This window comes from Euphorbia lathyris, chromosome 2 (assembly GCF_963576675.1).
Source record: "Euphorbia lathyris chromosome 2, ddEupLath1.1, whole genome shotgun sequence".
In the NCBI taxonomy this organism is placed as follows: Eukaryota; Viridiplantae; Streptophyta; class Magnoliopsida; order Malpighiales; family Euphorbiaceae; genus Euphorbia; species Euphorbia lathyris.
This window is the reverse complement of record NC_088911.1, coordinates 63221466-63248764: the sequence shown is the minus strand read 5'-3', so window position 1 is coordinate 63248764 and position 27299 is coordinate 63221466. Positions and strand designations below refer to the sequence as shown.

At 37.3% G+C, this 27299-nt stretch overlaps 1 protein-coding gene across 2 annotated transcripts; it reads left to right on the top strand.

Annotated features, from left to right (window-relative positions):
- The first annotated feature begins 18639 nt into the window (after positions 1-18639).
- LOC136218464 (probable hexosyltransferase MUCI70) lies at positions 18640-24556 on the top strand. Of its 2 annotated transcripts, none has more exons than XM_066005346.1 (8): positions 18640-19132; positions 19224-19394; positions 19669-20024; positions 21173-21384; positions 21510-21766; positions 21853-22031; positions 22812-22915; positions 23765-24556. In XM_066005346.1, exons 1-7 carry the CDS (start codon positions 18910-18912, stop codon positions 22878-22880), a joined length of 1467 nt encoding a protein of 488 aa, XP_065861418.1. In that variant the 5' UTR covers positions 18640-18909; the 3' UTR covers positions 22881-22915; positions 23765-24556. The 2 variants fall into 2 exon arrangements, with proteins under 2 accessions (XP_065861418.1, XP_065861417.1); XM_066005345.1 differs by having other exon boundaries at positions 18641-19132; positions 23762-24555.
- Positions 24557-27299: the final 2743 nt, after the last annotated feature.

Sequence of the window (27299 nt, the reverse complement as noted above, 5' to 3'; positions counted from 1 at the left end):
AGGCAAGGCTTCTACTGGCTCACCATGGAAAGAGATTGTAACGAGTATGCAAAGAAATGCCATGATTGTCAAATCCACGGCGATTGCAGTCATCTTCCGGCCATGGAACTACATGTGCTAGCACCTATTTGGCCATTCGCTGCTTGGGGCATTGACATCATCGGCGAGGTAAGGCCTAATGCTTCAAACGGGCACAAGTTTATTGCGGTCGCCATCGATTATTTCACCAAGTGGGTAGAGGCAGAGTCGTTTAGCAAATTGGGATCCAAGCAGATGAGAAAGTTCATTGAGAAACACTTGATCACCAGGTTCGGAGTGCCTCATCACATGATCACGGATAATGGGGTCCAGTTTCAGGGGGAAGTAAGAAATATTTTTCGAGAATATGGCATTGAACATCACAGGTCCTCTCCGTACCGTCCACAGGCTAATGGAGCAGTAGAAGCAGCTAATAAGAACCTTAAGAGGATTCTCGTAAAGACGGTGGAATCACGTCGGAACTGGCATGAGCACCTCCCACTCGCGTTGTGGGCTTATCGCACGACAATTAGAACCTCGACTGGGGCAACGCCATTCTCCTTGGTATATGGAACAGAAGCAGTCCTGCCAGTTGAGATCGAAAAGCGATCGTTGAGAATCGCAGTGGAAGCAGAAATCCCCGAGACGGAATGGGTGAAGAGGCGATGTGAGCAGTTGGCTTTAGTTGACGAAAAAAGGATGGAAGCGTTTTACCATGTACAGTTATACCAGAGAAGAATGGCTCGGGCTTTCAATAAAAAAGTCAAGACCAGTCCTATCAAAGAAGGAGATTTGGTGCTGAAACAGATTCGTGTGACGCACACCGACCCAAGGGGGAAGTTTAGGCCTAACTGGGAAGGGCCATTCGTCGTGAAGAAGATACTAAGCAAAGGAGCGGTGAAGTTAACTACAATGGACGGCATGGAATTCTCTGAACCTACCAACCTGGATAGGCTTAAGAAATACTTTTCGTAAAAAAAAAAAAGAAAGAAAGAAAAATTCCCGATAGGTTGAAAACCCGCAAAGGGCGACCTATGCAACAATAAGGGAAATCCCAATTGGTGAAAACCCGAAAGGGCACTCATTTAAAAATTCCGGGATAGTAAAAGGAGAGGAGAAAAATCGCCGGGATCCGAAAACCGAAAGGCGGGTCCTGGTAACAATAGTTATGACTTGAGCAATTACAAAAACAATGTATAAGAGACTAAGTATTTCTGTTGTTTGTAAATAAATAAAGGCATGAATATATTTGACGAGAATGATTGGAATCATCATAATCTACTGAATACATGGTAATATGAATCACGAGTTATACATTTCCTATCCTACTTTTCACAAAGAGCCTACCTACTATCCACCCCACTCCCTATACATCAGCTATACATCAGGGAAACTCTAATAAAAAACTACAAAGAAATACATAAAGAGCCTAATACGGAGGGAAATCCCAATAGTCCTCAAAATCTCTCAAGTGTGATGCCCGCTCCGCAGATAGTGCCTCCTCGGCAGCTCGCGCTCGCTCATCAGCAACTCGTGCTCTCTCATCGGTGACCCGTGCTCTCTCCTCGGCAGCGAGGCGTCCGATCGACTCATCGCGCGCCCTCTCCTCAACAGCAAGGCGACCCTCAGTCTCCCGTCGCATCATCCCTGACCAGTGGTCATTTCTCTCCTGATACACCTGACCGACACGGGCGTCGGCCTCCCGCACCAACTCGCTCTGCCTCCGCTCGTGGGCATGCAGATCGCTCTAAAGCAAAAGAAAGGAAAAACAGATAAAAATAAGAAGCAGCGTAGGCACGAACATAAATCATACATACATGCATACATTCCACTACACTAAAGTAAAATAATGATACATACCAGGTGATCGGTGCAGCCCAAGCTGAGGCGATCTCGGAGATAACCAGACAGCCCCACGTAATCCGTGCAGGTCTCCCTCGTAGTCAGAGAAGCATCTGAGGGATCAAAGGGGACCCTCGAGGTGAAGATAGGAGGAGCTGTCTTAAATCCCGCATAAGCTGCCCCAGACTCGTCATAACAAATCGTGGCAAAATCTCGCCCGTAGTCTGGTAGGGGCACACCTAGGGATGAGCTCTCTGGTCGGGCAGCGCTGGAGGACTCGCCGACATAGTAAGGCTGCTCGCACACGGGTGTCTGAGCTCGAGTGCCGTCAAAGAAATCAGATAAATGGGCACTCTTCCAGGATCCCTCCTGCAAAAAAAAACACACAATAAATACCGCTAACCATCTCATGAATAAAGGGTAAAAAAGCGGAACCACTCACCGGGACCTCCTCCTGACCAAAGACTGCCGCAACAGCCTCCCTCGAAAATACATCTGCCACTGGATCCACCTCCATCGCTGCCGCCGGGGCATCCCTCGCGCTTAGCAGAGTAGACAAGTAAAGCTCACGGCCCCCGTCGTGAACCCACACCGCTCTACCAACGAACCGATGAGACAAGTCCCGACGAACGACCGATAGGGGCATGGTCCGCACCGCAAACATAGAGACGGGGATCTCACCCGGTGTCCAATGTGCGTCACTAACTCCGGTAATGCCTCGGTCCCCCAAATACCACGCCCGCACGCAGGGGCCGGTGAGCACACACTGCTGCTCCTGGATCATAGAAACATACGTATAATCGGGACCGAAGTTAAGGTCGTCCCACCTGAACTTAATCTAAAAAATGCATAAAGAGAAAGTCAGAAAGACTCAAACAAAAATCTAGCACGACTAGGCAAAATCTACCTGTCTGAGGGTCAGCGAGTCTATCCAATCTAGAAGTCGCGGCACCGTCCGTGTTCTCTCGGCACCCAAGTCGAAATCGCTCCACCGGGTCATTAGAGGCGGCCTCGGTACCCTCGGTTGAGGTCGAGACCGGCTGGGAAGGATGTGCCTCTCATACGCCCACACCTGCGGTAAAAACAAGGACTAGGAGGGTGAAAGACGCAAAGAAGATAAGACGGGCAAGTCAAAAAGGCGTCGCGTACCAGCAAAGCGAAGGTGTAACCACCGAAATCCTTGCGCTTCCGGCAAGTCAGATCCAAAAACTTGTAGAGAAAGGCTAAGCCTGCCCCCGCCCAATCATAGGAAGCCACCGCATCCAGATCGCTGAGTGCCTGAATGAGACCCGCGTGTACCTTCCCGCCCTTCGTGCGGAAAATCGTCTCACTCAGAGTATATACCAAGAAACTACGAACCGCCAAGTCGGTATCGTCAGTCTCGCAAAAATCTCGCCGACTCAAAAGGCTCGCGGTGGAAATAAACTTCGCCGGAGTAGATTTGGCGCATGGGCGAACTCCCGGTCCAATCAAAGCAGCGAGCCTAGCGAGGTCGACCCGCGGTCGCATCATGTCGAAATGAAGAGGAACGGGAGTGCTGCTCCCTCGCAATCCTGTCAACAGTGAAAAATCTCTGGGCGAGATGGTCATCTCCCCGAAAGAAAGGTGGAAAGTGTGGGTCGAGTCAACCCACCGCTCATATAAGGCGTGTAGGCCAAAACGGTCACATACCCCGTTGGTACGGGGCAACGCTGCAATGAAAGGCTCAAAGCCCAACTCGCGCACGCGGGCTCTCGCCGCGGCACCCAGCCTAGCATACCACGAGTGAATCTCGGCGGTGGTCCCAGAAATCTCAATAAACTAGAAAGAACAAGACAAGAAAATTTAAATACAGTTCCTAAAGCATGCAATTAATGAAGACACGTTAAGACTAGGCATTCTTTCATTATCTAACCTAGAGACATCCGGTCAGTTAGGACCAACTTTCTGTAAAAATCTCTCCTTTAGGGTCGTCCATGTAAGGTTTAGTCAATTCTTTAACCCACTCTCGTCTGCATAGACGAGGGGCATAGATTAGGTTTACACTCACATGCATTAGTTAAGTTTGCACTATTCACGTTTTTTTACTATTCACGTGCATTAGTTCACGTTTTTACTATTCACGTTTTTACTATTCACGTTTTTACTATTCATGTTTTTACTATTCATGTGCATTAGTTAAGTTTTTACTATTCACGTGCATTAGTTAAGTTTTTCACTATTCACGTGCAATATTCATGTTTTTACTATTCACGTGCACTATTCACGTTTTACTATTCACGTGCACTATTCACGTTTTACTATTCACATGCATTAGTTAAGTTTTACTATCCACGCGTATGAGTTAAGTTTTCACTATTCACGTGCATTAGTTTAGTTTTTACTATTCACGTACACTATTCACGTTTTTACTATTCACGTGCACTATTCACGTTTTTACTATCCACGTTGTTTTTACTGTTAGCATGCATAAATTCGTAGTATCACTATTCACATGCATATAGCGCGCATTCTCACACAGAAATAAACAAGTGAAGAAATTCATGTTTTCTAGCTAAAGTCCTCTAAGGCAATCTAAATGTTAGCATGCAAATCATGTTCGGATAGGAATGCTATAGCCTAGAGTTTGAATCAAATAAAAGTGATAAATTACTTACCTCATTGCAGCGTGTCCGGCTCAGATGCGTTGTAGGGTCGTGGAAGGGATCCACTCTATCTAGGTTTACGTAAACCTCGTCCATGCCTCTAGTGCCATCCCATTCATCTAAATCCATCCCGAGAATAATCCAAAATCAAAGTCTAGAGAGAGAAAGAAGAAAGAGAAGGTGTGTGGTTGAAATGAAACCCCACCACCTTATATAGGAAGAGGGAATGGCATTCCCGTAAATAGTGAAAAAAGTACGATGTGACATAAAGGTAAAAAGTAAATAATTAATTACCGGGTGCACAGACCTCCGATTTGCAGCCCGTTTCAGCCTGCATTTCTCCCAGACAGCAACCAATACTGTCAAGATATGAACTCCAGACAACAGCCAATTTTTACAGAACAGTGACACCAGTCAAAATACAGACAACCGTCAACAGAAAAATAATCATTAATCTATATCATTCCAGACCAAAACACGTTCCCATTAAACCTCCAGGACACTAGCTCCAGTGAGAAAAATATAGACAACAGTGTTTTAAAAGAATTCAGAATCGTTAGAAAGAACCTTTTTGCCCTTGAGCCATCTTACCTACGGTTCACGACCGAGGTAGCTCTTTAGCCATCTTACCTACGGTTCACGACCGATGTAGCTTTTTAGCCATCTTACCTACGGTTCACGACCGAGGTAGCTTTTTAGCCATCTTACCTACGGTTCACGACCGAGGTAGCTTTTTAGCCGTCTTACCTACGGTTCACGACCGAGGTAGCTTTTTAGCCGTCTTACCTACGGTTCATGACCGAGGTAGCTTTTTAGCCATCTTACCTACGGTTCACGACTGAGGTAGCTTTTTAGCCATCTTACCTACGATTCACGACCGAGGTTGCTTTTGCGCCATTCTTACCCATAGTCAACGTACGCTAGATTCTGAGAGAAAAACATCCACCGACGGCCGATTCAGAGGCGAGGATGGAAAGAATCGGAGAACGACACCGGAACGCGCAGCGCAAAGGTCAGGTATGCTCCCTCCTACTCTTTACGTGTCTTTTATTTTTATATGTTTTACATTGCATGTGTTACGTTAGCAAAAAACGTTTTCAAAACACACACATCACTGTCAAAATAGAAAAGTAGGGGCAACTGTAGATACCGAGTCGGAGGACCTGTGACGAAAACCTGAAAACAAGACGGTTGAAGCGATTGATTCCGGAAGTTTCGAAAAAAATAAAATAAATAAGTTACAGTGGGTCGCTGTGGTGATGTGCGTAGTGCGAGTGCTTAGTGGCAGCCGACGCGCGTTCGGCGGTCACAACGCGTGGGCGCCCGACGGCGCGGAACGCAAGCTCGACGGTCACGACACGTGGACGCCCGACGGTGCGGAACATGAGCTCGACGGCCGCGGGGCATGCGCGCCCGACGGTGCGAGACGTGTCCCGGCGGCCGTTGGGCGAGCGCCCAACCGCGTCGGGCGGACGCCCAACCTCGCGTTGGGCGCTCGCCCAACACTGTTGGGCGACCGCCCAACAATCGTTGGGCGATCGCCCAACAATCGTTGGGCGGCCGCCCAACAATGTTGGGCGGTAGCCCAACGCGAGGTTGGGCGGCCGCCCAACAATGTTGGGCGGTAGCCCAACGCAAGGTTGGGCGGCCGCCCAACATGCTTTGGGCGGCCGCCCAACCCTTTGGGCGACGCCCGATTTTACTCGGGCGTCGCCCATTGGTCCGGGGACCCGTTTGCCTATAAAAGGCACGGATCCCCATGCATTGAAAGGAAGAAGGAGAAGAGAATTTTTGGAGCTTTCTCACTCTAAACATTTTTAGAGAGAGAAAGTCAATTTTTTGGAGAAAATATTTTTTTTCCCAAAAAAATCCAAATTTTTCCAAAGTTAAATTTTTACTAAAAAACACAAAAAACCGAAAAATCACGAATCGTGGAATCAATCGGCTTCGACTGTCAGATACCGAACTTGAGGTATTATCCGAGGACTAGACTCGTTTTATTTAATTTAATTTATTTCTTTTCCTTTATTTATTTTTATGTTATAGTTTTTATTTATTTATTTATTCTTTTATTTTATCACGTTTTATTTAATGTGGCATATTTATTTAATTTTCGTCTCGTGTTGAATAAATTCGGTTTTGCTTTAAAATAAAAAACCTCGTTTTGATATCCCAATACGAACCGTGATCCGATAAAAAGGTAGTTCGGGTATTGAAAGCGTTGTAACTATAAGTTTTAATTTAAAGGAATTTTCGAATAACGTTTTAAAATAAAAACGTCGTTTTAGGAACTTCCGTTATTGACAATGATCCATTTTTGGTAGTTCGGGAATCCAAAACGATTGAATTAGATTTAATTTAAAGCTTTTGAATAAATCTGGAAATAATTGGAGTGCTGCTGTAATTTACCATTTCTGTCACTAATTGCTGTTTACCGACGGATTTTCCGTCGGTAAATCTGCTGGAATGTAAAAAATGTTGTTTTGGTCCCTCTTTCTTAACTTTTAAGCTTTTAATCCTTCATATGTATATGTATAGTTATGTAATATATATTTTCAAATTATTTTAGACATTTAGTATATATAATTATTTAGGATGTTTGTATATCATTTTTTATTCCATTTTTAAATATAAATATATGTATATATATATTTTCTTTTTCATCCCTTTTGGGTTATATTGGATTTTATTTTAAATGTTATTTACTTAAGCATTTTGGAGATAATTAGTAGATATTTTGTGGATAATGGGTATTATTTTGATAGTTAAACTACATTATGTATATGTATACATATAGTTTTTGGGGATATTTGGGCTATATTAGTTATCATTAAATAAAATTATTCTGGGTGATAAATGTCATTTTCTTATTTATGAGTTTTATTTACTATTTTCACATATTTAAAGTATAAATGTATTATATTTAGTATTTTCATATATGTATTATATAGTCTCTTTTTATTAACGTTTATTTCATGTTCCCTTTTTTATTTAAAATGTATATATATATCTATATTATTTTCTTTATTCTTTTGGACCATTTATGGGTCCATATTTCAAATGGGCTTTGCTTGCGAGTGAATTTTGATTTGATGTGTTTATTGTTGTAATTATATTCAAGTAAGGTTCCACTAAAGAAAAAAAGGAAAATTAAATCACAAAAAGAGTTTTTAATTTAATCATTTAAACTAATGAATTTTTAGAGGTTCCTAATGTAAATAAATAGTGTTTTCTTGACATTTCAAATCGTTTCTCCAAACATCACGCTTTAAAACCTTAGTCCGTTCCAAAGGCGGATTAAGCGAACATTGTAATTAAAATCGTTTTCTTTGTGAATAATAGAGTTTTTGAATCATTTTCTAAAAGGGTTGGTACAAAATAAAATTGACTTGTATGTTTAATCATGTTTTCCTATTAAAAGGTTTTTATCCTAACGTTTTCAAACACTCGAGTCGTTCCAACGGCGATTCGGGTGAACTTCATCAAGCGGGGTTTTAAAACGCTCCTAAATCATTCCAACGGCGATTAAGGTGCGAACCATGTAAAGGAACTCGTTTTGGGGAAATAAGTTAGTGTAGAATAAACACACGGCATGACATTTAAATAAGGTTATAAATAAATCACTTCTTTCTTCCCCCTTCTCTGTGTATGTATAATATAAATGGGTGATTCTTTACTAATATGGCTTTCCAATAATATATGCTCAAAACGGTTTCTGAAAAAAGAAAGAAAAGGTTTCAAATGAATTTTAAACTTAAAGAAGTATACGATTAGTCCGTTATCGCCTAACATGCTGAGTAGGAGGCCGGTGGTTCATAACCGGGCGATGTCGGGGTGCCTAGTAGCCTTTCTCCAAAAAGGAGCTAGCCTTCTCGGCTCGTACCTAAGTTTCCCGAACCCACACCGGTCTCCCGCAAGGGATCGGTGTTCATTTTTCCATTCGTGGGTGGCGACTCTTCCATATCTCCGAGCTCCGGTCCTGCCGAGCAGCTTGATTCCACGATTGGTTGCTTTCGGCGCCAATCACCGCTTACGTCGCCATGAGGTGTCCACCCCCCGGTCCGCCCGGGAGATTAGGCCGCGGCACCTCGTCTAACAACGTGACAGGCTTGGAGCTGTCCTTTTTGTATTTGTCACTGGACTCAGCTTTATACCTATCGCCTCTTCTAAATGGCCTCTTGCTGTTCTTTTCATTTTTTCTGAACAGCTTCTTCATCTTCCTTGTGAACATGGCCATTTCCTCATCATCCGATGAGTCAGCTTCGGTTGAGTCAGCTTTCATGACAAGTGATTTTTGTTTCTTGTCTTCTGACTTTTCTTTTGCTTCAAATTTTTTCATAGAGATCCGATCAGCTCATCGTATTTATATGTGGTCAAGTCTTGAGCTTCCTCCACGGCAGTTTTCTTAGCTTGCCAGCTCTTGGGTAAGCTTCTCAGGATTTTCTTCACCCGCTCTTCTTCAGTGAAGTTCTTGCCGAGCCTTTTTAGCTCATTTATGATGTTGGTGAATCTAGCGTTCATTCCAGAGATGTCCTCATTGTCGTTCATCTCGAACAGCTCGTATAATCTCATATGTTGGTTCACCTTTGATTCCTTGACCTTGCTTGTACCTTCATAGGTTACTTCAAGCTTTTTCCAAATCTCATGTGCTGACTTGTAACCTGAAATCTTATTGTATTCTGCAGCATCTAACACACAGTGAAGCATATTGATAGCTGAAGCATTGTTTTGTAATTTTTTAAGGTCATCTTCTGACCACTCAGTTTCACTCTTAACAATTTTCTCATTGTCAACAGTTTTATAAGGCACATATGGGCCTTGAACTATTGCAAGCCATGCACTCATATTTGTGGCTTGAATAAAGTTCTTCATCCTATTCTTTCAGAACGTATAATTAGATCCAAAGGATAGGGGAGGCCGACTAATTGATAGTCCCTCAGGGAGTATCTGTGTTGTTTGGTTCCCTGGAAGGAAACGAGTGTTGTTCTCAGCCATTTATCGGGATCAGCTCAAGATAGTTATATCTTTGAGTAGTGAGCTATTAGGCTCTGATACCACTTGTTGGTCCCGTGTGATTAGTTCCAAGGGGGGGGGGGGGTTAGGAACTAATGTAACTTTTTCAAGATTTTAATTACACTGAATTAATTCAATTCTTTGAGTTTCACAACTCAGCTTTGGTCAGCGCGGCCGAGTGAAGCGTAAGACGGCTTTAGTCAGATACTGACTAGAACTGTTTTACTTTGTGAGTTGGGAAATGACACTTTTGCGGTCAGCCTCCAACTCAGCACTCTGATTTACTCAGTGTCAGCTTAAACAATTTATATACTAAGTAAATATAGCAAGCAACACATACAGATATATAATGAAAGAGAGTTAGAAATTACTCAGCACGACTTATCCTGGTTCGGCCTCTCCGCCTACGTCCAGTCCCCAGAATTCCTCCGGGCTTTTTAAATCCAATACTGAGCTCTTTAAAGGTAGAGCACAAACCGTTTACAAGGCAGTTGAATATGCAAGAGTACCGTCCTCTATTCGTCTACTCAACTCTTACTAAGTGCTATAACCGAACACCTAGATTTCTCTACCACTGAGTACTTAACACTGAGTACTCAGCACACTCTCTCAATACTACGATTGATACAAAATTGTTCTTTTTCAGACAAAGAACACTTTAGATGATTACAAAGAAAATCACTCTAGCATTTACACAGGAATAGAATTTTAGTGTAAGATCTCTTTCTTGTATTGATGTGCTTTTGTATGTATGCTCTTATTCTCTTTTTGTTTTCACAATCGGCAAAGGATCCAAGAAGTATACTTGTCCTTCTATAGTTGTATTCTGAAGACTTGTTCATTTGAATTCTGGATTTGTCCGTTGAATCCAAACGGCTCCTTTTTGCGACAAGGCTCTAGTCAGCTTCAGATTTGCAGGCCAATCCTATCGTCTGAATTCCGCAGGCGTCAGGTTTGCCTTCTTCTCACATGTTTCGTCTTTTTGTGCCAGTTTTTCTTTTAGCAAAAGAACAGTTGACCCATGCATCTTGAAATTGGCTTTTGCGTAATTTCAATGTTTCTATTATTGGTGCAGACAGTTGTCGTATCTTGTCTTTTAGCGAACGGATCATTCGTGTTGTCCTGAATATCACTCAGCTTTTCTTTGACAGCCGTTGTCTGCGATTGTTTGCTAATACAAATACTGAGTTCTCTTTTACTCAGCTTCCATGGTCAGCTTCGTTCTCCAAGACACAGTTCTCAAGAAGACTTCTCTATTTTTGATACTGAGTTGCGTCCCACTCAGCTTCGTTGATTTGTTTGATCCTTAAGCTTCTATTCTGAAGATCTTCTATCACGCTGAGTTATACTCCACTCAGCTTGTGCTGTTTTCTCATGCTGACTTCATCCTGTCTTACTTTTTATTTCCATTTGCATTTATATTTACACTCAACATTGAACAGACATATTAGTACAATTAAATAAAAGCACTTAAATTTAATTGTCCCTTAATCATGGATTAACTTAAATAATTTTGTCAAATCAAAATCATGTGGAAAGGTGTTTCAACAGAACATATCTTTTTAAAAAGGGTAATTAATTTATTAGTCCCTATATGTTGACAAAACACACCGTTTAGTCCCTATATTTTAAATAACATACGGTAAAGTCTCTAACGTTTTTCTCGGTGAACTGTTTAGTCCATAACATTTTTCTCGGTGAACTGTTTAGTCCCTGCCGTTAGACTCTCATGAAGATTCTGTTAGTGAATTTGGATTTGCGTTCTTCTTTTCCTTTATTTTCATTTCCTTTAAACTCTAATACATCTGAAATTAACTTTAAATGTTCTTCTTCTTAATTTTCTCTTAATCGTTCAAATTCGTAAACATTGGGTCTGTTCTTTTTCTTGTTCTCCATACAAATAGTTTCTTCTTCTAAATTGGATTTCCTCTTCTGAAGTTTGAAGGTAAATAGTAAAGAGTAATTTAGTCATTTCTGAAGTCATAAACGGTAAAAAATCTAACAAACAGACGGAATGACTAAACAGTTCACTGAGAAAAAAGTTAGGAACCTTACCATGTGTTTTTTAAAATACAGGGACTAAACAGTGTGTTTTATCAAAATATAACTGATAAATTAATTACCTTTTTAAAAAATATCGAATAGATAAGCATTCAAAAGTAGTAATTGGTTTAATAACTCTAAAAAGTCATTAAGAAGTAGACTAATTGTAAATAGTAAACTCTAAGCTTTAGAAGTAGTAAACTTTAATAATTCTAAGTAGTACCGCTTCAAAAGATCGTTAGAAACTGAGTAATTAAATAGACTAATTGTAAATAATTGAGAAAATTACACATAGTTAAAAGCTTTCTACTGTCAACACATAGCAAATACACTATAATTGTGACAAGTGTTTTTTTGTGTTCCACACTATATATATATATATTTCTATATTTCTTTCCTATTTTCGCAGTGTTTCCATTCGGTTTAATTTGAATTTTTTTAACATATTGGTTTGTTTGAAAGTTTTCTCAAGTTGAAAAAATTGATGTATTGTTTTTGGCTGGAAGTTTTATCAAGTTTTATGATTTTCTTTTTAGATTTAGCTTTCCATATTTAGTATAATTTAATAATTAAAAGTAAGGATATAAAAGTAATTTTGTATATAATCTTATCTTATTTTACCCTCAAACTAAACACAATTACATTATTGAACCATCACTTACATTAACTTCTATCCAAACACAACAAGTTATCCTATAAACTTCACTTACTTTACCTTATTTTATCTTACTTTAATTACACTCAATCTAAATAAGGCCTAAAGCTAAGCGAGTGTTGTTCTCATGAGATGTTGGATCGGGGGCAAACCTTCCCTTACTCATTTTTATTTTTATTTTACTTTTTCTTATTACTACGTTATTCTTTAAATATTATGTTTATACTTATACTTTAAAATAGAGATATCAAACAGTAAAATTAAGAATAATTATTCTACATTTTAGATTGCGACTCTCTGATTCATCTATATCCTTCTTATTTTTTTGGCATTTTTGTTTTCTACACTTTCTTCACCTAGGGCCGTCTCCAGCATTTTGGAGGTCCTAGGCATATTGTGCATTTTTTTTAATATCTAAATCTAATACTATTTTAGAATTAATAAATATTAAATAGTAAAATCAATAAATTATTAACTACAATTCAAGTCATATAATAATAACATAAAACTAAGAAATTATTATTTTTCTTGCTTTTGTACGTGTAAAATCGAGTTTTCTTTTATATATTTAAAATTAAGTTTCTTCTCACCAGTCATGCGAGAAGCAAGAAGACGACAAAGTATTAATTTCTGGAAATTAATCTTGGACGGCTGAACTCAAACCTAATCGCAAGATTCTATGGAAAGAAAGAGAAGAATTTATTTTCGAGATTAAAAATTGGTTGAGTCGCGTATTTATTATGAATTACAAGCTTAAATCACTATTTGGACATCGATTAATCTTGTCATTTGTCGTTTGATCTATCCAAAATTTTATCATTTGGTCACTGAACTATCCCAATTGGTGAAATTTCAACCCAATTTGGATGTAAACTTAATTGAATTATTGATATATAATGATATTTTGATAACTAGACTTGATAAATTTTAGTTTAGAGATTTGTTTTCTTGTTTTAATCTCATTAATTATTTGGGTAAATCAACTTTAAAACATACGACACGTCAAGCCCATATGTCAAAATATCACCGCATATCATAAAGAAACAATTTTATCAAGATTTCATCAAAATTAAGTAGAATTTCATTAATTTGAATAGTATATAGTCCAAATGTGACCAAATGATAAATTAGTGGTCAAATATTAAAATTTTAAATAAATCAGAGTCTAAATAACATTTTATATAAAATTACAAATTGTAATTTATAAGTGCATTTCGTCTTGTAATTAAAAAAATAAAAAATTTAAAAATCACTACAATAACAAAATAATAGTTTATACATTGTTTTCAAATATGAAAAAAAGTTCAGAAAAAAATCAGTACATGTGTTGTCAAAAGAACGAAAAAAAATAAGAGAAAAAATGAACCAATAAATGTTGATCCAAAGAATCATCAAAATTGAGTGAAATTTCATTAATTTAAATAGTTTATGGTCTAAATGTGATCAAATAATAAATTAGTGGCCAAATATTAAAATTTTAAATAAATCAGAGTCTAAATAATATTTTGCACCAAATTACAATTCATAAGTAAATTTCATTTTGTAATTTATTAAAAAATAAAAAATTTTAAAATAACAACAATAACAAAGTAATAATTTATACATTCGTGTTGTCAATAAAAGAAAAAAAGATGTGAACAAAAAATGCTAATCCAAGGAATTGAACCCTCATCCTTATAAATATCTACATTATGTTTTTTTTTACTATTCAGCTTAGCAATATCTTTTGTTATATATTTAAATATATATATTTTTTAACCATAATTTTTTTAATAATTATCACAATTATCGGAGGCCCCCGTAAGTCAGAGGCCCTAGGCGGCCTCCCTCTAGAGCCGGTCCTGTCTTCACCGAGTCATACCCTTGTCAACCATATTCCTAAAATGCCCCGCGATTACGTGTACATTGGATATCCAAACGATGTCGCTTTGTCAAATATGATGTTGAATTGTACTACCTCAATCTCGACCTTTGTTTTATTCTCTCTCATTTCCTCATATTTCACCCATGCGTCTTCATCTCATCTAAAACCTTTTAAATTGCACTGTCATCTACGATCCTCCCAGTGTATGCAAATTATTATTTCACTTCAACAATAATGTAGTACAGATCCTCCGATCACCTGTAAACCCTACAATAGCTAATGCCATCAGTGTCCTCTATTAGGTCGGATTGAAATCTTTCTACCTACAAATATCAAGCCCGTCAAATAATCGACGCTTTACACCTTTCCACCGTTAGATGGTTGATTCCTCCCGTAGTTCCGTGCATTTGTACTTGGCACTTTCATGACCTTTGTCTTCCATGGAATGGGTTGAAGGTCTACCAAGCCCGTTAAATACTTTCTCTACATATAAAGCCTATTCTTGTTGTGCTTTTGCTAATTTAATGCCTTTTAACAATGTAGCTAACCAAACTGTTGACGAGCTTCCTCACGTCATTGGTAGAATCGAAGTCATTTGGGAAATAGATAAGTGTAGACACAGCAGAATTATAAAATTTTATCTATTTTATCTATTTCATTTTTTTCAAGTTCCGTTAATTGTTATTTCATACAAAGAGGAATTAAACAAGTGTACTTTTTCTGATGATCTATCTACTGTTGCAAACGAATTGCCCACTAACTTCTCAACCATGTTTCATGAACAATGAAAATAATAGAAAAGAAAATGGTTAGTAATCAACACGAGATCAAAGAGAGAGTAAACGAAATGAGTAATTAGACGAGTGAAAGTCGGAAGAATTTTCTTCCCTTTGCTTTGTGTTGGCCAAAAATCATAGCCCTAAGGGGTTATTTATAGTCTCTCAAATATTAAACCTGATAACATTAGGTTAAAACTCTTAATTAGAATCCTTTTTGAAATAGGTTTACTAATTAGATAAATACAATTATGATCTTTATCTATATCTAATATAAATAAATAATAATCCTAATTAGATATTTATTTATGTTAGGGAATTAGTTTAATTAGAGAAATAATCACATTAAACCTTCTACTTAATATTATCACATAATAAATTAATTTAACCATAACTATAATCTAATTATAATTATCGGTTACTATTCCGTCCTACGATTTCAAGTCTTATGTGCGACCCAATAGGTTCTTACCGCTACTAGCTGTATATATTTATTGAACTGATGTAACCAAATTAATTTCAACTAAATATATAATAGAATGAGTTCGAAGGCTGTTACTACTAGAACCGTAAACATTCCCCAAGAGCGATAAGAAGCCAGATTGATACTGACGTTTACCTTTCCATATTAGGTCAAGTATAATTCGATCATTCATCAGCTACATCCTTAAAAGAATCTGTAACTATGGAATGTGGCAAGTTACATATAATGAGACATCTGTTTTACTTGTCCAAATAGAACTAACTCTGAATAGATAAGTTAAAAAATTCCATATCCATGATAGTTCTAAATGAATTTTTTATATTTTTATTAAAAAATTATCATATACATTATTTTCAAAGTCATACAGGACTGTCCTTAAAGGTCTAACCCGTATCGGCTTTGTTAGGAAATGAATAGAGCCGTCACGAGTCTGTTCCTCGATGAAAAGAGCCACAATGGCTCTATTCATCATCCATGAATAAAGTCGCAACGACCCCATTTAGAAAGACCCAAAAGGCAACCCATGTCCACTTTGGACGATCAAAATTCATTTTTTCTCAATTTTTTTTTTTTACAAAATCACACATAAAATTAGGGTTGGGTACGAATCCTTAAGATACTGAATTGAACCGAATATCTGAAGAAAATGCTTTAGGATTGGACCTAACCGTGAACTTTTTAAACAACTATACCGAATTGGACCATTAACTTTTTTGTTAAAGAACTTGACCAAATTGTACCGAAATTTATATAGAACTGAATCGATAATCAAATTGGATTGGATTGGACCGAATTGAATTGAAAGAACCAAAATTTTATCAGTGTTAAATATATATTTTCACACGTCAAATATGTACTACATTATATTAAATATACTAAATTAATATTTTATTATCATATATTTAGTTTAACAATCTAATATTTAATATTAGTTACAAATTTAATTTAATTATGGTTTGTTTAATAACAATTCTAAACCTGAAATAAGTAGACTTATCTGCTCGACCTGTCTAAGTCAGTGTCCTTTCATCCGGGTTGGACAATGAAATTTGAACTTAGGTTCAGTTCGGCCTAGGCTCGCTAAAGCGAGTTTATTTTTTGGACAGGTTTGAGATTGATAAAAGCATGGGCTTGCCCGGCCCAACCCAGCTTATTAATACTGATTATGATAAAATTAGAAGCATAGAAGGCACCTACACATTAATAAGATGATAATAATAATAATGGTTGTAATAATAATATTAATTAAATATTTATTTTTAAGTATAAATTTATTTTTTAAGCCCAAACCCAAGCCTCCCTAAATTAATAGCGGCTTGAGATGCACATTTTTACATAAAAAAACCCGTTAGGCTCAGCCCAAACCTAGCCCAAGCCGGCTTATGGACATGTCTACAAATAAGCAATTTCAATTTGTTTAATTATAATTTTTAATTAGGGTATGTTTGATTACAAATTTAAAACTCGAATATCATATAGTGTGTTTTTAGTTTAATTACAATTTTAAAGCCAAAATAGATAAGACAATGAAATCATAAATAAGATATATGTATTTAGTTGGACTTATGTAAGATATTTGTATTTTTAAGGGTGAATTTCATCAATGGTGTACAACTTTTATTCTATCTTACACTTTGGTGTACAACCTTCAATTTGTCTCACTAATATGTACGAACTTATAGGTGACCTCCCACTTTGGTGTATAGCAGGTAAAAGTGACCGGTCAACACGAAGTCAACATGACACGTCAGCAGTTTGACCGATCAAAAAGGCAAAATTTGACCCCTTAACATAAAATTACTTCTATACCCTTCTCTTCCTCTTCATCCTTTATCTTTCTCACTCTAACTCTTCTCTCTCCATTATCTCTCTCTAAAGTTGGATTATTCTTCTCAAAAGTTGCTTCTTTTTTTTTTAATTTATTTTCCCCATTCTATTGAAATCCCAGCTATTATCATTGATTGAACATCAAAAGTTGCTCAGGTATTATCACTGATTCAACGTTCAAAATTCAAAAGATCAAATAGTAGAGATATATAGAAAGAAGGAACTGGATCTCTTTCTCGATGAGCTTGGTGAAGAAGCGCACATCCTGGACAGTGGAAACGTCGCCGCGATATAATCGCGCCAAATCATAAGACGACCTTTGATATCCAGAAGAAAGAACACCGAGGCTACACCTGCCATCTATCGGTGTTGCAGTTGGAACTTTTAACTGTATGTTTAAGATGAAACCGAAATAATATGAATGGAACGGAAGAACTAAACCTCAATTCAACGAATGATTTATTGACCTAAGCTGTGAGAGTGATTTGGTATCTCAAACAAGTTAATGAATCAATATCTGAGCAAATTATTTCTACTGAAGTTGAAGTTGAATAGATCATCCTCATTATCTTAATTTCAGAAAAATTAAGAAACAAGTACCGTATAGTCTGAGAGAGGAAAGTTGTGCAGCCACTTGATGATTAATCATTTGAGATGTTATGCTGGTAGCTGTAATAAAAAAAAAGCACTTGTATTTCCTCTTACCCTGAAGAAGAGCACTTCACTTAGAAAAACACATGGAGGTTCTTTTATTTATTTATTTATTTTTTTGTATAATTTTTGTTCGCGGTTCATAATGCAATCCATGTTGAATCTGTATTAAAGGTTTGCAATTTGTATATGTTATGTTCTAGCTGGTTCCATTCCATCTTTGGAAAATACTGACTGAACTTTAGAGAGAGATAAAGGGAAGAGAGAGGAGTTAGACTGAGAAAGGCAAAAGAGAAGAGGAAATGGAGGGTATGGAAGTAAATTTTATGTTAGGTTGTCAACTTTTGACTTTTTGACCGGTCAAACTGATGAGGTGTCGCGTTGACCGGTCATTTTTAGCTGCTATATACTAAAGTGGGAGGTCACCGATAAGTTCGTACATATTAGTGAGACAAATTGAAGGTTGTACACCAAAGTATGAAATAGAGTAAATGTTGTACACAATCGATGAAATTTACCCGTATTTTTAAGTAAAAAATAATTATTTCTGTACTCGAATCCTCATATTGGATTGGATTGAATTTTTAGAACAATCCGGTTTTGGAAAATTTGTTTTCCAATCCATAATATTATAAATCCCCGATGTTCAATATAATGCAGGATTCCGGATCGGACTGAATTATTACCAACCCTACATAAAATCACATTATGCATAATAAGCATGTATGGTAGTTCCTTATTTTTATTCTTTGTTTTGTAAGAGAAAACATTGCTTGTTAGACTTTTCAATTCCATTACATTACATAAATAAATCACCCAAATTAAAGAAAATAAAATGACAACTGAACCAAACGACCATTCCTACCACTTAAAACGACCATCCTTCAGCTCTGTCTTTATTAGCTTTATGAATCCTCCCCATCCCATTTCCCGCTTGTCCACATTTTGTCACTCAGATCTTCGATCACGTTCAAAGGATTCTCCATTTTCATTTCTTCTGCAAATTTTTTAATAGCGCGTCTTGTTGATTTTTTAACGAAATATATATGAGCAGCGAAAGCAGATGATGAGATACTGCGTTTCTCTCGTGGGGTTCTTTGTCATTATTTTCAATGGTTGTTGTTAAATACGAAGGAGACTTGTTGCCGGAGAGAAGAGGCATTATCGGCTCTCTCTTCAATTCCGTCCGCCGAACCGACCGTAGTTTACGCGTTGTTCGCCGTGGACGGAGGTTCGCTCGCTTTCCTAAACCCAGCTTCTTAATTTGGGTATTGCTGCTTTCTGCTCTCTTCTTGATTTCTCTTTCCGTCTTTGGCCTCAGATTGCATCTTCCTGGTTCGCCATCCACTATCCATTCTCTTAATTTTTTCTCTTTCTTTTCTAATATTCATCTTTTACTATTATGAGCATTCTTATTGTTATATAGGTAATTTTGAAAATTTGGACAGTGGCGTCTCATCTTCAAAAAAATTACATGTTGTTGATAATGGGGAAAGTACTCATAGCAGTATCTCATTTTCAAATGAAGTAGTAAATCAAGACTTTTCTGGATCTAATAATCTCACAAAAGCACCAAGAAGCAAGCAGCGTAAACGACGTAAGATAATTTTTCCTCTTTCCCGTGATTTTTCCGTGCTTTATTATTCTTATTCTCATCCAATTATTGTTAAACAGTTATTAGCTTTAGGATCTGTTCAGTATTTCAGTTCATTAGTTACTTGAGCTTTCTCTATGTGTGTTCTAACCTCCATTACTCCCATTAACCTCCAATTTGGAGGTTAGTTTCTTATAGTCCCAGCATATTTGTGCCGGTAATAAATTCTTTTTTTGACCATGTGCACATGCTATTTGCCTATAATTTGATCTTTCAGATAATCCTTGTGAAGTTGGGTTTGTAGACTCAATTGGTTATTTCAAAGAGCCCCAAGATATAAGGAATTTCACACAGTTTTCACTTCAATATGTGGTCGCCGAGGAGAAACCTTTGGGCGCAAATTTATTTCAACCAAGATTTGGAGGGCAGCAGACACTTCAGGAAAGGGAGAAATCTTTTTATGCTAAAAATCAAACACTTCATTGTGGTTTTGTTAAGGCCCCCCCTGAGTTTCCAAGTACTGGATTTGATTTGGATGAAAAGGACAAGGCATACATGAGTACCTGTCGGGTAGTGGTGTCTTCCTGCATTTTTGGGAGCTCTGACTTTCTGAGAAGGCCTACAAGCAAAAGAGTAACTTTTCCGAACTTAATTGTTACAGTAGTTATATCATACATAATATTCAACAGCTTTAAATCATATATGCTTTTCTATTCCTTCAAATGTGAAATGTACAGTATGTAGCTATTCTCAACCTATTTATTTATTTCACTCTAAAGAAAAGCACAGAAACTGTAGGTGAAAATGGAGTTTTTATAGGTTAATATAGTCTTGGAAGACATTCTAATTATTTAGGAGGCATTTAGACAGGCATTTTTGAAGTTCTAAGGTGATGTACTTTTGGCACAAGAATTAATCATATGCATGCTGGCGAGGTATTCAATAACTTCTTAGTCCTCTTCTTGTTTGTGGTGGATTTTTAAGCTATCTACATGAACTATTTAGATGTCCCTTACTGGTGCAGGGTATTGTCTGGATGATCTGCAACCTGCTACTAAAATGTATACATATATAGAAATAGTGAGACAATTTGAGTTTCCCAGTAACCTATTTATTGGGTCCCGCATCCTAATTTGATAAATTAATGTTTGAACTGTAATCTGCTAAAATTTATGCAGCTAGAAAGTGTAAATTTTTCAAGTCGCTCATAAATTTAGGCTTCAGTTATTCAATAAAGTCGTTTTGTTGATATAAAACTTTTCAGAAGTTTTGCTTTATATTAAACAGCTAAGAGAAAACATATATGCTCCTCTTAATATGGATATACTAATAAAAAGTTACGATTTATAACATTATCGGTAAGGTAGAAGCGCGAATAAATGTTTACTAATGCTGAATAGTCAAAAACTTTGGGTTGTTTCACCTAAAGTCCTGAACGGCTATACTTGAAAGTTGATGTGGCAGTCATTGGGAGTGTACTCCTCTGTTTTGGATGGAGCTGGTTGTAAGTTGAGGATGCCCACTAGAGTGTCAACAAATTACCATATTATAAATGAAAGCAAAGTTCGGTGATAAAATTAGAACAGGTGAAATCCTTGATCAAGGCGCCAGTTCAATGACCAGTTAGTTCTTTTTTTTTTCCTCTGATATATTGAAATTTAAGCAGACACTATGTATTATCTGAGACTAATGGCGCATTTTACCTCTTATTTTTACCACCTTCAGTGTTTGCCAAGCTCTCCATGCTTTGAAAGATGATGTTATATTCTTGTTTGTTCCAGATCAGTGAATTTTCCAAGAGAATTGTTTGTTTTGTGATGTTTGTGGACGAGCAAACACAGTCCAAACTGTTTTCAGATGGAAATATACCAGATGATAGAGGATATGTTGGTCTATGGAGAATAGTTGTTGTCAAGAACTTACCATATCAGGACATGCGGAGAACTGGAAAAGTGCCAAAGTTTTTAGCACATCGCCTCTTCCCTTCTTCTAGGTGAATTTTACTTGATACCTTGATTATTTATTTCATAAACTCTAGGAGTTACTTTTGTCACAGTATTTCTGATCACATCTTTAAATTTATTATTAATTTAATTACTTTCATTCTTGATTTTCTAGGTATTCTATTTGGCTTGATAGTAAGATGCGACTCACGACTGATCCATTGTTGATACTTGAGTACTTTTTGTGGCGAACACAATCAGAATATGCCATTTCAAACCATTATGATCGTCACTGTGTCTGGGAGGAGGTACTTCAAAATAAACGTCTAAACAAATACAATCACACTGCCATTGATGAGCAATTTAACTTTTACCTGTTAGATGGCCTCAGAAAGTTCGATCCTTCAGATCCAAATATTCCTCTTCCAAGTTGTATGTATTTATTTTGCTCTGCTGGTTTTCCTTTTTCTTCTATTCCTCAACTATTTGTTGTTGATTCTGTGTTTTATGTCCTGCAGATGTGCCAGAAGGTTCATTTATTATACGGGCCCACACATCGATGTCAAATTTATTTTCATGCCTCTGGTTTAATGAAGTCGACCGATTCACCTCAAGGGATCAACTTAGCTTTGCATATACTTATTTGAAACTAAGGAGATTGAATCCACATCAACCATTGTACCTGAATATGTTCAAGGTAATATATATTGCTTGATATATATGTCAATCCTGTAACTGGTTTGATTGGGAATCGAGTGATGGTGCATCTAGGAGGTGACTGTGGGTGTGTTATGATGTTCTTTTGAACAAGAATTCTGCTTCATGTCTCCCTCAGTTTATAATGTTTCACTGTATCAATCTATATTGTCATGAATCCTTGTAAGGTTATTTCTAATAATAATTGCCATTCTCCTATTTAAAATTTTCCTCCTAATAGTATTGGAGAAATAGATTCATGCCTTTGGTTTCATATGTTACTATTACCATGCTGGCAATTGAAGCAATTAAACAATTTTCTTTTTGGGAAAAATGTGTTTTTGAGCCCTAGAACTTTCACTTTGTTAGATTATTCTGTTGAGTCCTCATATTTCAGTTGTGTTTTATTGGACCCTTGTACAGTTATTTGAATACACATTGAGTACTTATTATTTTTAAGGGCCTAATAGAAGAAATTTACACGATTGCTTTTTGGGTCAGGAAGCCTTCAATTTCAGTGTTAATAATTTGAAGGTTCAATGAAAGAATAATAATAGTACGAAGTCTTAATATAAACACAATTGAATATGTGCTCTCATAGAACAATTGCATAATATTTGAGGACTTGAAAATGAGTGTTTTCTTCCCTCCCCCCCCCCCCCCCCCTCTCTCTCTCTCTCTCTCTCTCTCTCATTTACATTTACTATTGGCTACTTGTATGGAGATTATGAACAATTAAATTAATCTAATTTACTGTATCACTTAATGTTAATTTCTGCAGGATTGTGAACGCAGAGCACTAGCAAAGCTATTTCGTCATAGGGCATTGTCAACCCCACCTGGCCCTTAGTCATTGAAATCTTTTTGGCATTTGTGCCTAGCCTGGTAAGATAAAGCATTATCTTAACTTTTTGCTGATCTTTCCCCTGTTCTTTTTTCATTTGGGTTTGCCTTAAATTCACAGAGATAGTCTGCTATTAATTTTCATATGTTTTAAGGATTGAACTCGGTGAACGTTTGCTGGCAGAGGATTAAATTTCAACAATTAAATTTATATATGTTTTGAGGATTGAACTAGGTTATCGTTTGCTGGCAGAGGATCAAGTGTCATCCTTTGATTGGGTTGCTGCATGCTGCCCCTTACTTTATCTTGGTTCTCTTGTTTGCATGTGAATTTAGGTTATAGATCCTTGATTTCACCTGTATGGGGATCTGATGTCAAATTTAATAATCATGATATAATTAAATCAACATCGGAACTCCAATCATCAATGTGGAATTATTTTTGCTTGCATGAGCTGCCATTTGTAGTTTTCTGGAAGTCTATTTAATGGTCGGTTTGCTGTACTGCTGGCTTGATTTCTTTTATTCTGTTTGTGCTACTGTTGTTTTTGTTAACTGCATCGCTTAGAAGAAGGAATTTTTTTAAATAATTATAATCATCCTTCCATCAAGATGCAACTTACTTTTATTCAAGTATACCATCCTCTTTGGAAATCTAAGTTTAAAACTTTCCACTTTCTGAAGTTGGAATAATTTTACACTGACCTTGCTGAATGCTCGAGTCGGTAACCTAGAAGTATAATGCAGACTTTCCTAATTGTTGAAATGTTTATTTGCTTGTTTCATTGATTTGATTTCTCATATGGTATATAAAAGAATTCTGGAGGCCCTTCGCTTTTAACTTAAGTATCTGTACAAGTCTGATGGATCTTAAACTGGTGTATGCAGCAGGACATGAATTGAACGAAAAACATAAGCTTCTTCAAGTACATAATTTATGGATCATTAAAGGTTGGCTGGCATGAATCAGGCCTCAAGAGTGAGCTGCTTGTCACAGGATGAGATTGTGCTTGGGTGGATGCCTTCATGTCCATGGTATATGACTTGGAAAAAAGGCCGTATTGTTTGGCTAGCTAAGAGATGGTACTAATGTTGTGTCCTGCTCCTGCACAAATTTTTCTCTTGGGGCCTTGGAGTGCTAGTTTGGTAAATGAAAATCCCTTGATGGCTCTTGATTTTGGCATGTTAGAAGGAAGGGATTTGTGGACATTATTTTTGTTCATCCAAGTTCTGGACTCAAACCAATCTACCTGATACCATCCATATATATGTAAATTTGCATTTGCAGACTGGTGAGTGACCTTGCCTCCCAACAATTGTTAGTGACATTTTTGTCCTGAATTATGAATCTGCCAACAAATTGTCAAGAGTTTCCAAGTGCCTCCCTCATCTGTGTGTGTGTGTGTTTTTTAAAAATTTATTTAAGTACACCTTTGTAGAAAGAAAGATAGGCAGCGATTGTTGTTGTTGTTGTATGGTAATAGAGATAAAAGAATCATGCAGTTTTGGTGGTGAAGAAGATGTCAGGTTTTTGTACTAGTTTGAGTGAAGAATGGTAGCTTGTTTTACATAGATAGATAGATGTGTAAGTTGTTAGGAATCTGAAACTTGTAACCATCTATATTTGTTTCATGAAAGAATTGTGGAATGTTCAATCTTTACCCAATGAAAATGAAAATGAAAATGCTTTTCTTTTTCTAGAAATCAATTTTCATTTTTTGTTTCTTCTTCTTCTTCTATGTCCCCCATTCATATTCATATTCCTTTCTTCCTTACCCAGACCAGATCCATTCAAATTGACATTAAATTTTGTTTTTCAAGAGTCAAATTACTCAAGCTACCTCTTTTTACTAGAATTTTATTTCGATTATAACACAAGTCATCTCCTCATCCAAATATGATTCCGGAGAGAGAAGTGCCAATTTTAGTGCTTCAGAGAAAGAGGACTTTAATGGAACCAACAAATTCATTCGTATTATTATGTCTTCTGATAAAGGTAATGAAATAAAAGAGACCAACAGATCTCAAGGGTTGATGTCTCCACGGCTTCATTTGCAATATAATTCACTCTCCAATTATTATGTATGAGAAAGGTAATGAAATAAAAGAGACCAACAGATCTCAATGTTGATGTCTCCACGGCCTCATTTGCAATATAATTCACTCTCCAATTATTATGTATGAGAAAGGTAATGAAATAAAAGAGACCAACAGATCCCAAGGTTGATGTCTCCACGACCTCATTTGCAATATAATTCACTCTCCAATTATTATGTATGAGAAAGGTAATGAAATAAAAGAGACCAACAGACCCCAAGGTTGATGTCTCCACGGCCTCATTTGCAATATAATTCCCTCTCCAATGGTTTCTACCTACAACCACTCATTATACATGTCACATCATCTATTTAATAAATTTCATTTTATTAGACTATCTAACTCAAATGATTAAATTCTATAACCACTCAATCGTAAATGATCTACCAATGGAAGAGAGTTTAATAAAGGAGTAGATGCTCTTAGTATACTATAGGCAAGTTTAAGAGGCTAATAAGATATATTGAAAGTTGTGTAACCAATCAATCTTATTTAGATAAGTTTAGGGGCCGCTGATATATTAAGTGTTTTTTTTCCTTTACAAACCAAATCAAAGTAACTCCGCCTGTGAGGGTCACTTGGTGGCATTTACAGCCGATCCCAAGCCCGGACAAAGGAGGAGGGTTGCAGTAGGTTTGTGGCGGCCAGCGTAAAACTTAGCCACATCTTATGACATGAACCATAATATGAATATCGTGGGGGCGTTCCCTACTCAGCGATGCGTTGCACTTCTTAGACCCGGGTGTAGTGAAAAATATGCAAGGGTTGCTAGGTCGTCGCCCCGAAGCGGCGCGCCACCCCAGGACCCGGGGGTGGTGTCAAATATGCAAGGGTTGCGGGTAAATAAGCTAGTCCACGGTAATGGTAGGGGTAGGGGTAATAGGTTACGCTTTGGGACATGAAACATAGGCTCTTTGACAGGAAAATTAGCTGAAATTGTAGATGTTATGAAGAGGAGGAGAATAAATATAATGTGCCTACAAGAAACCAAGTGGGTTGGAGCCAAGGCTAGAGAGATAGCTCCTTGGGGTTATAAACTGTGGTACTCAGGAAAGGATAAGGGTAGAAATGGAGTAGGTATTCGTATTGATAGGGAGTATATTGATGATGTAGTAGCGGTGTCTAGGAAGAGCGATAGAATTGTGAGTGTTAAGCTTGTGATAGGAGATGAGGTTGTGAATGTCATAAGTGCATATGCGCCACAAATAGGATTAAATGTCTCTATAAGACAAGCTTTTTGGGAGGACTTGGAGGAAGTGGTGCAACAAGTTCCTAGGGATGAAAAGATGGTACTAGGTGGCGATCTCAATGGACACGTAGGTTCTAGGCGAGATGGGTTTGAGAGTGTTCATGGAGGGTATGGTTTTGGAGATAAAAATGAAGCAGGAAATGATATCTTGGAATTCGCATCAGCCTATGACTTGAGTATCATGAACACATGGTTTATGAAAAGAACATCCCACTTAGTGACTTATCGGAGTGGCGGTAATGCGAGCCAAATTGACTTCTTCCTAGTAAGGAGTGCTTAGAGAAAGAGTTATATTGATTGTAAGGTGATCCCTGGTGAGAGCACGATAACCCAACATAGAGTAGTGGTGCTTGATTTCCGAAGTAGGAGATGTATGAGAAAACGAACACCACAAGTGGAGACTAAGATTAAGTGGTGGAAACTGCAAGGGGAGAATCAACAAAAATTTGTTGATGAGATGGCCAAAAAAGATATTTGGACTTGTAATATGGATTTAGATATAGATTCGATATGGACTAAGATGGAGCATAGTATAAGGGAAGTAGCGAAGGAAGTTCTAGGGGAATCTAAAGGTAGCATGCCACCGGGTAAGGACACATCTTGGTGGACAGAAGAAGTATGACAAGCAATAAAGAGTAAGCGAGAATCCTATAAAATATTAGGGAAGTGCAGGAGTGATGAGAACTACGAAAAGTACAAAAAGGCTAAAAGGGAAGTAAAGAAGGTCATACGAATAGGGATTTGTACACAAGATTGGATACAAAGGAATGGGAAAGAGACATATATAGAATTGCTCGGATGAGAGATAGGAAGACGCGAGATCTCGGAAAAGTTAAATGCGTGAAGGATGTGGACCAAAAAGTCCTAGTTGGAGATAATGATATCAAGGAACGATGGAGGTCCTATTTTGATAACTTATTTAACGGAGATCACGGACAAGAGGTTGGAGATATAAGTATCCCTCACGATATGATAAATCATGAATGCATACAGAGAATTCAAAAGGGTGAAGTCAAAATGGCATTAAATAAGATGAGATTGAAGAAAGCAGTAGGACCTGATGGCATCCCTATTAAGATT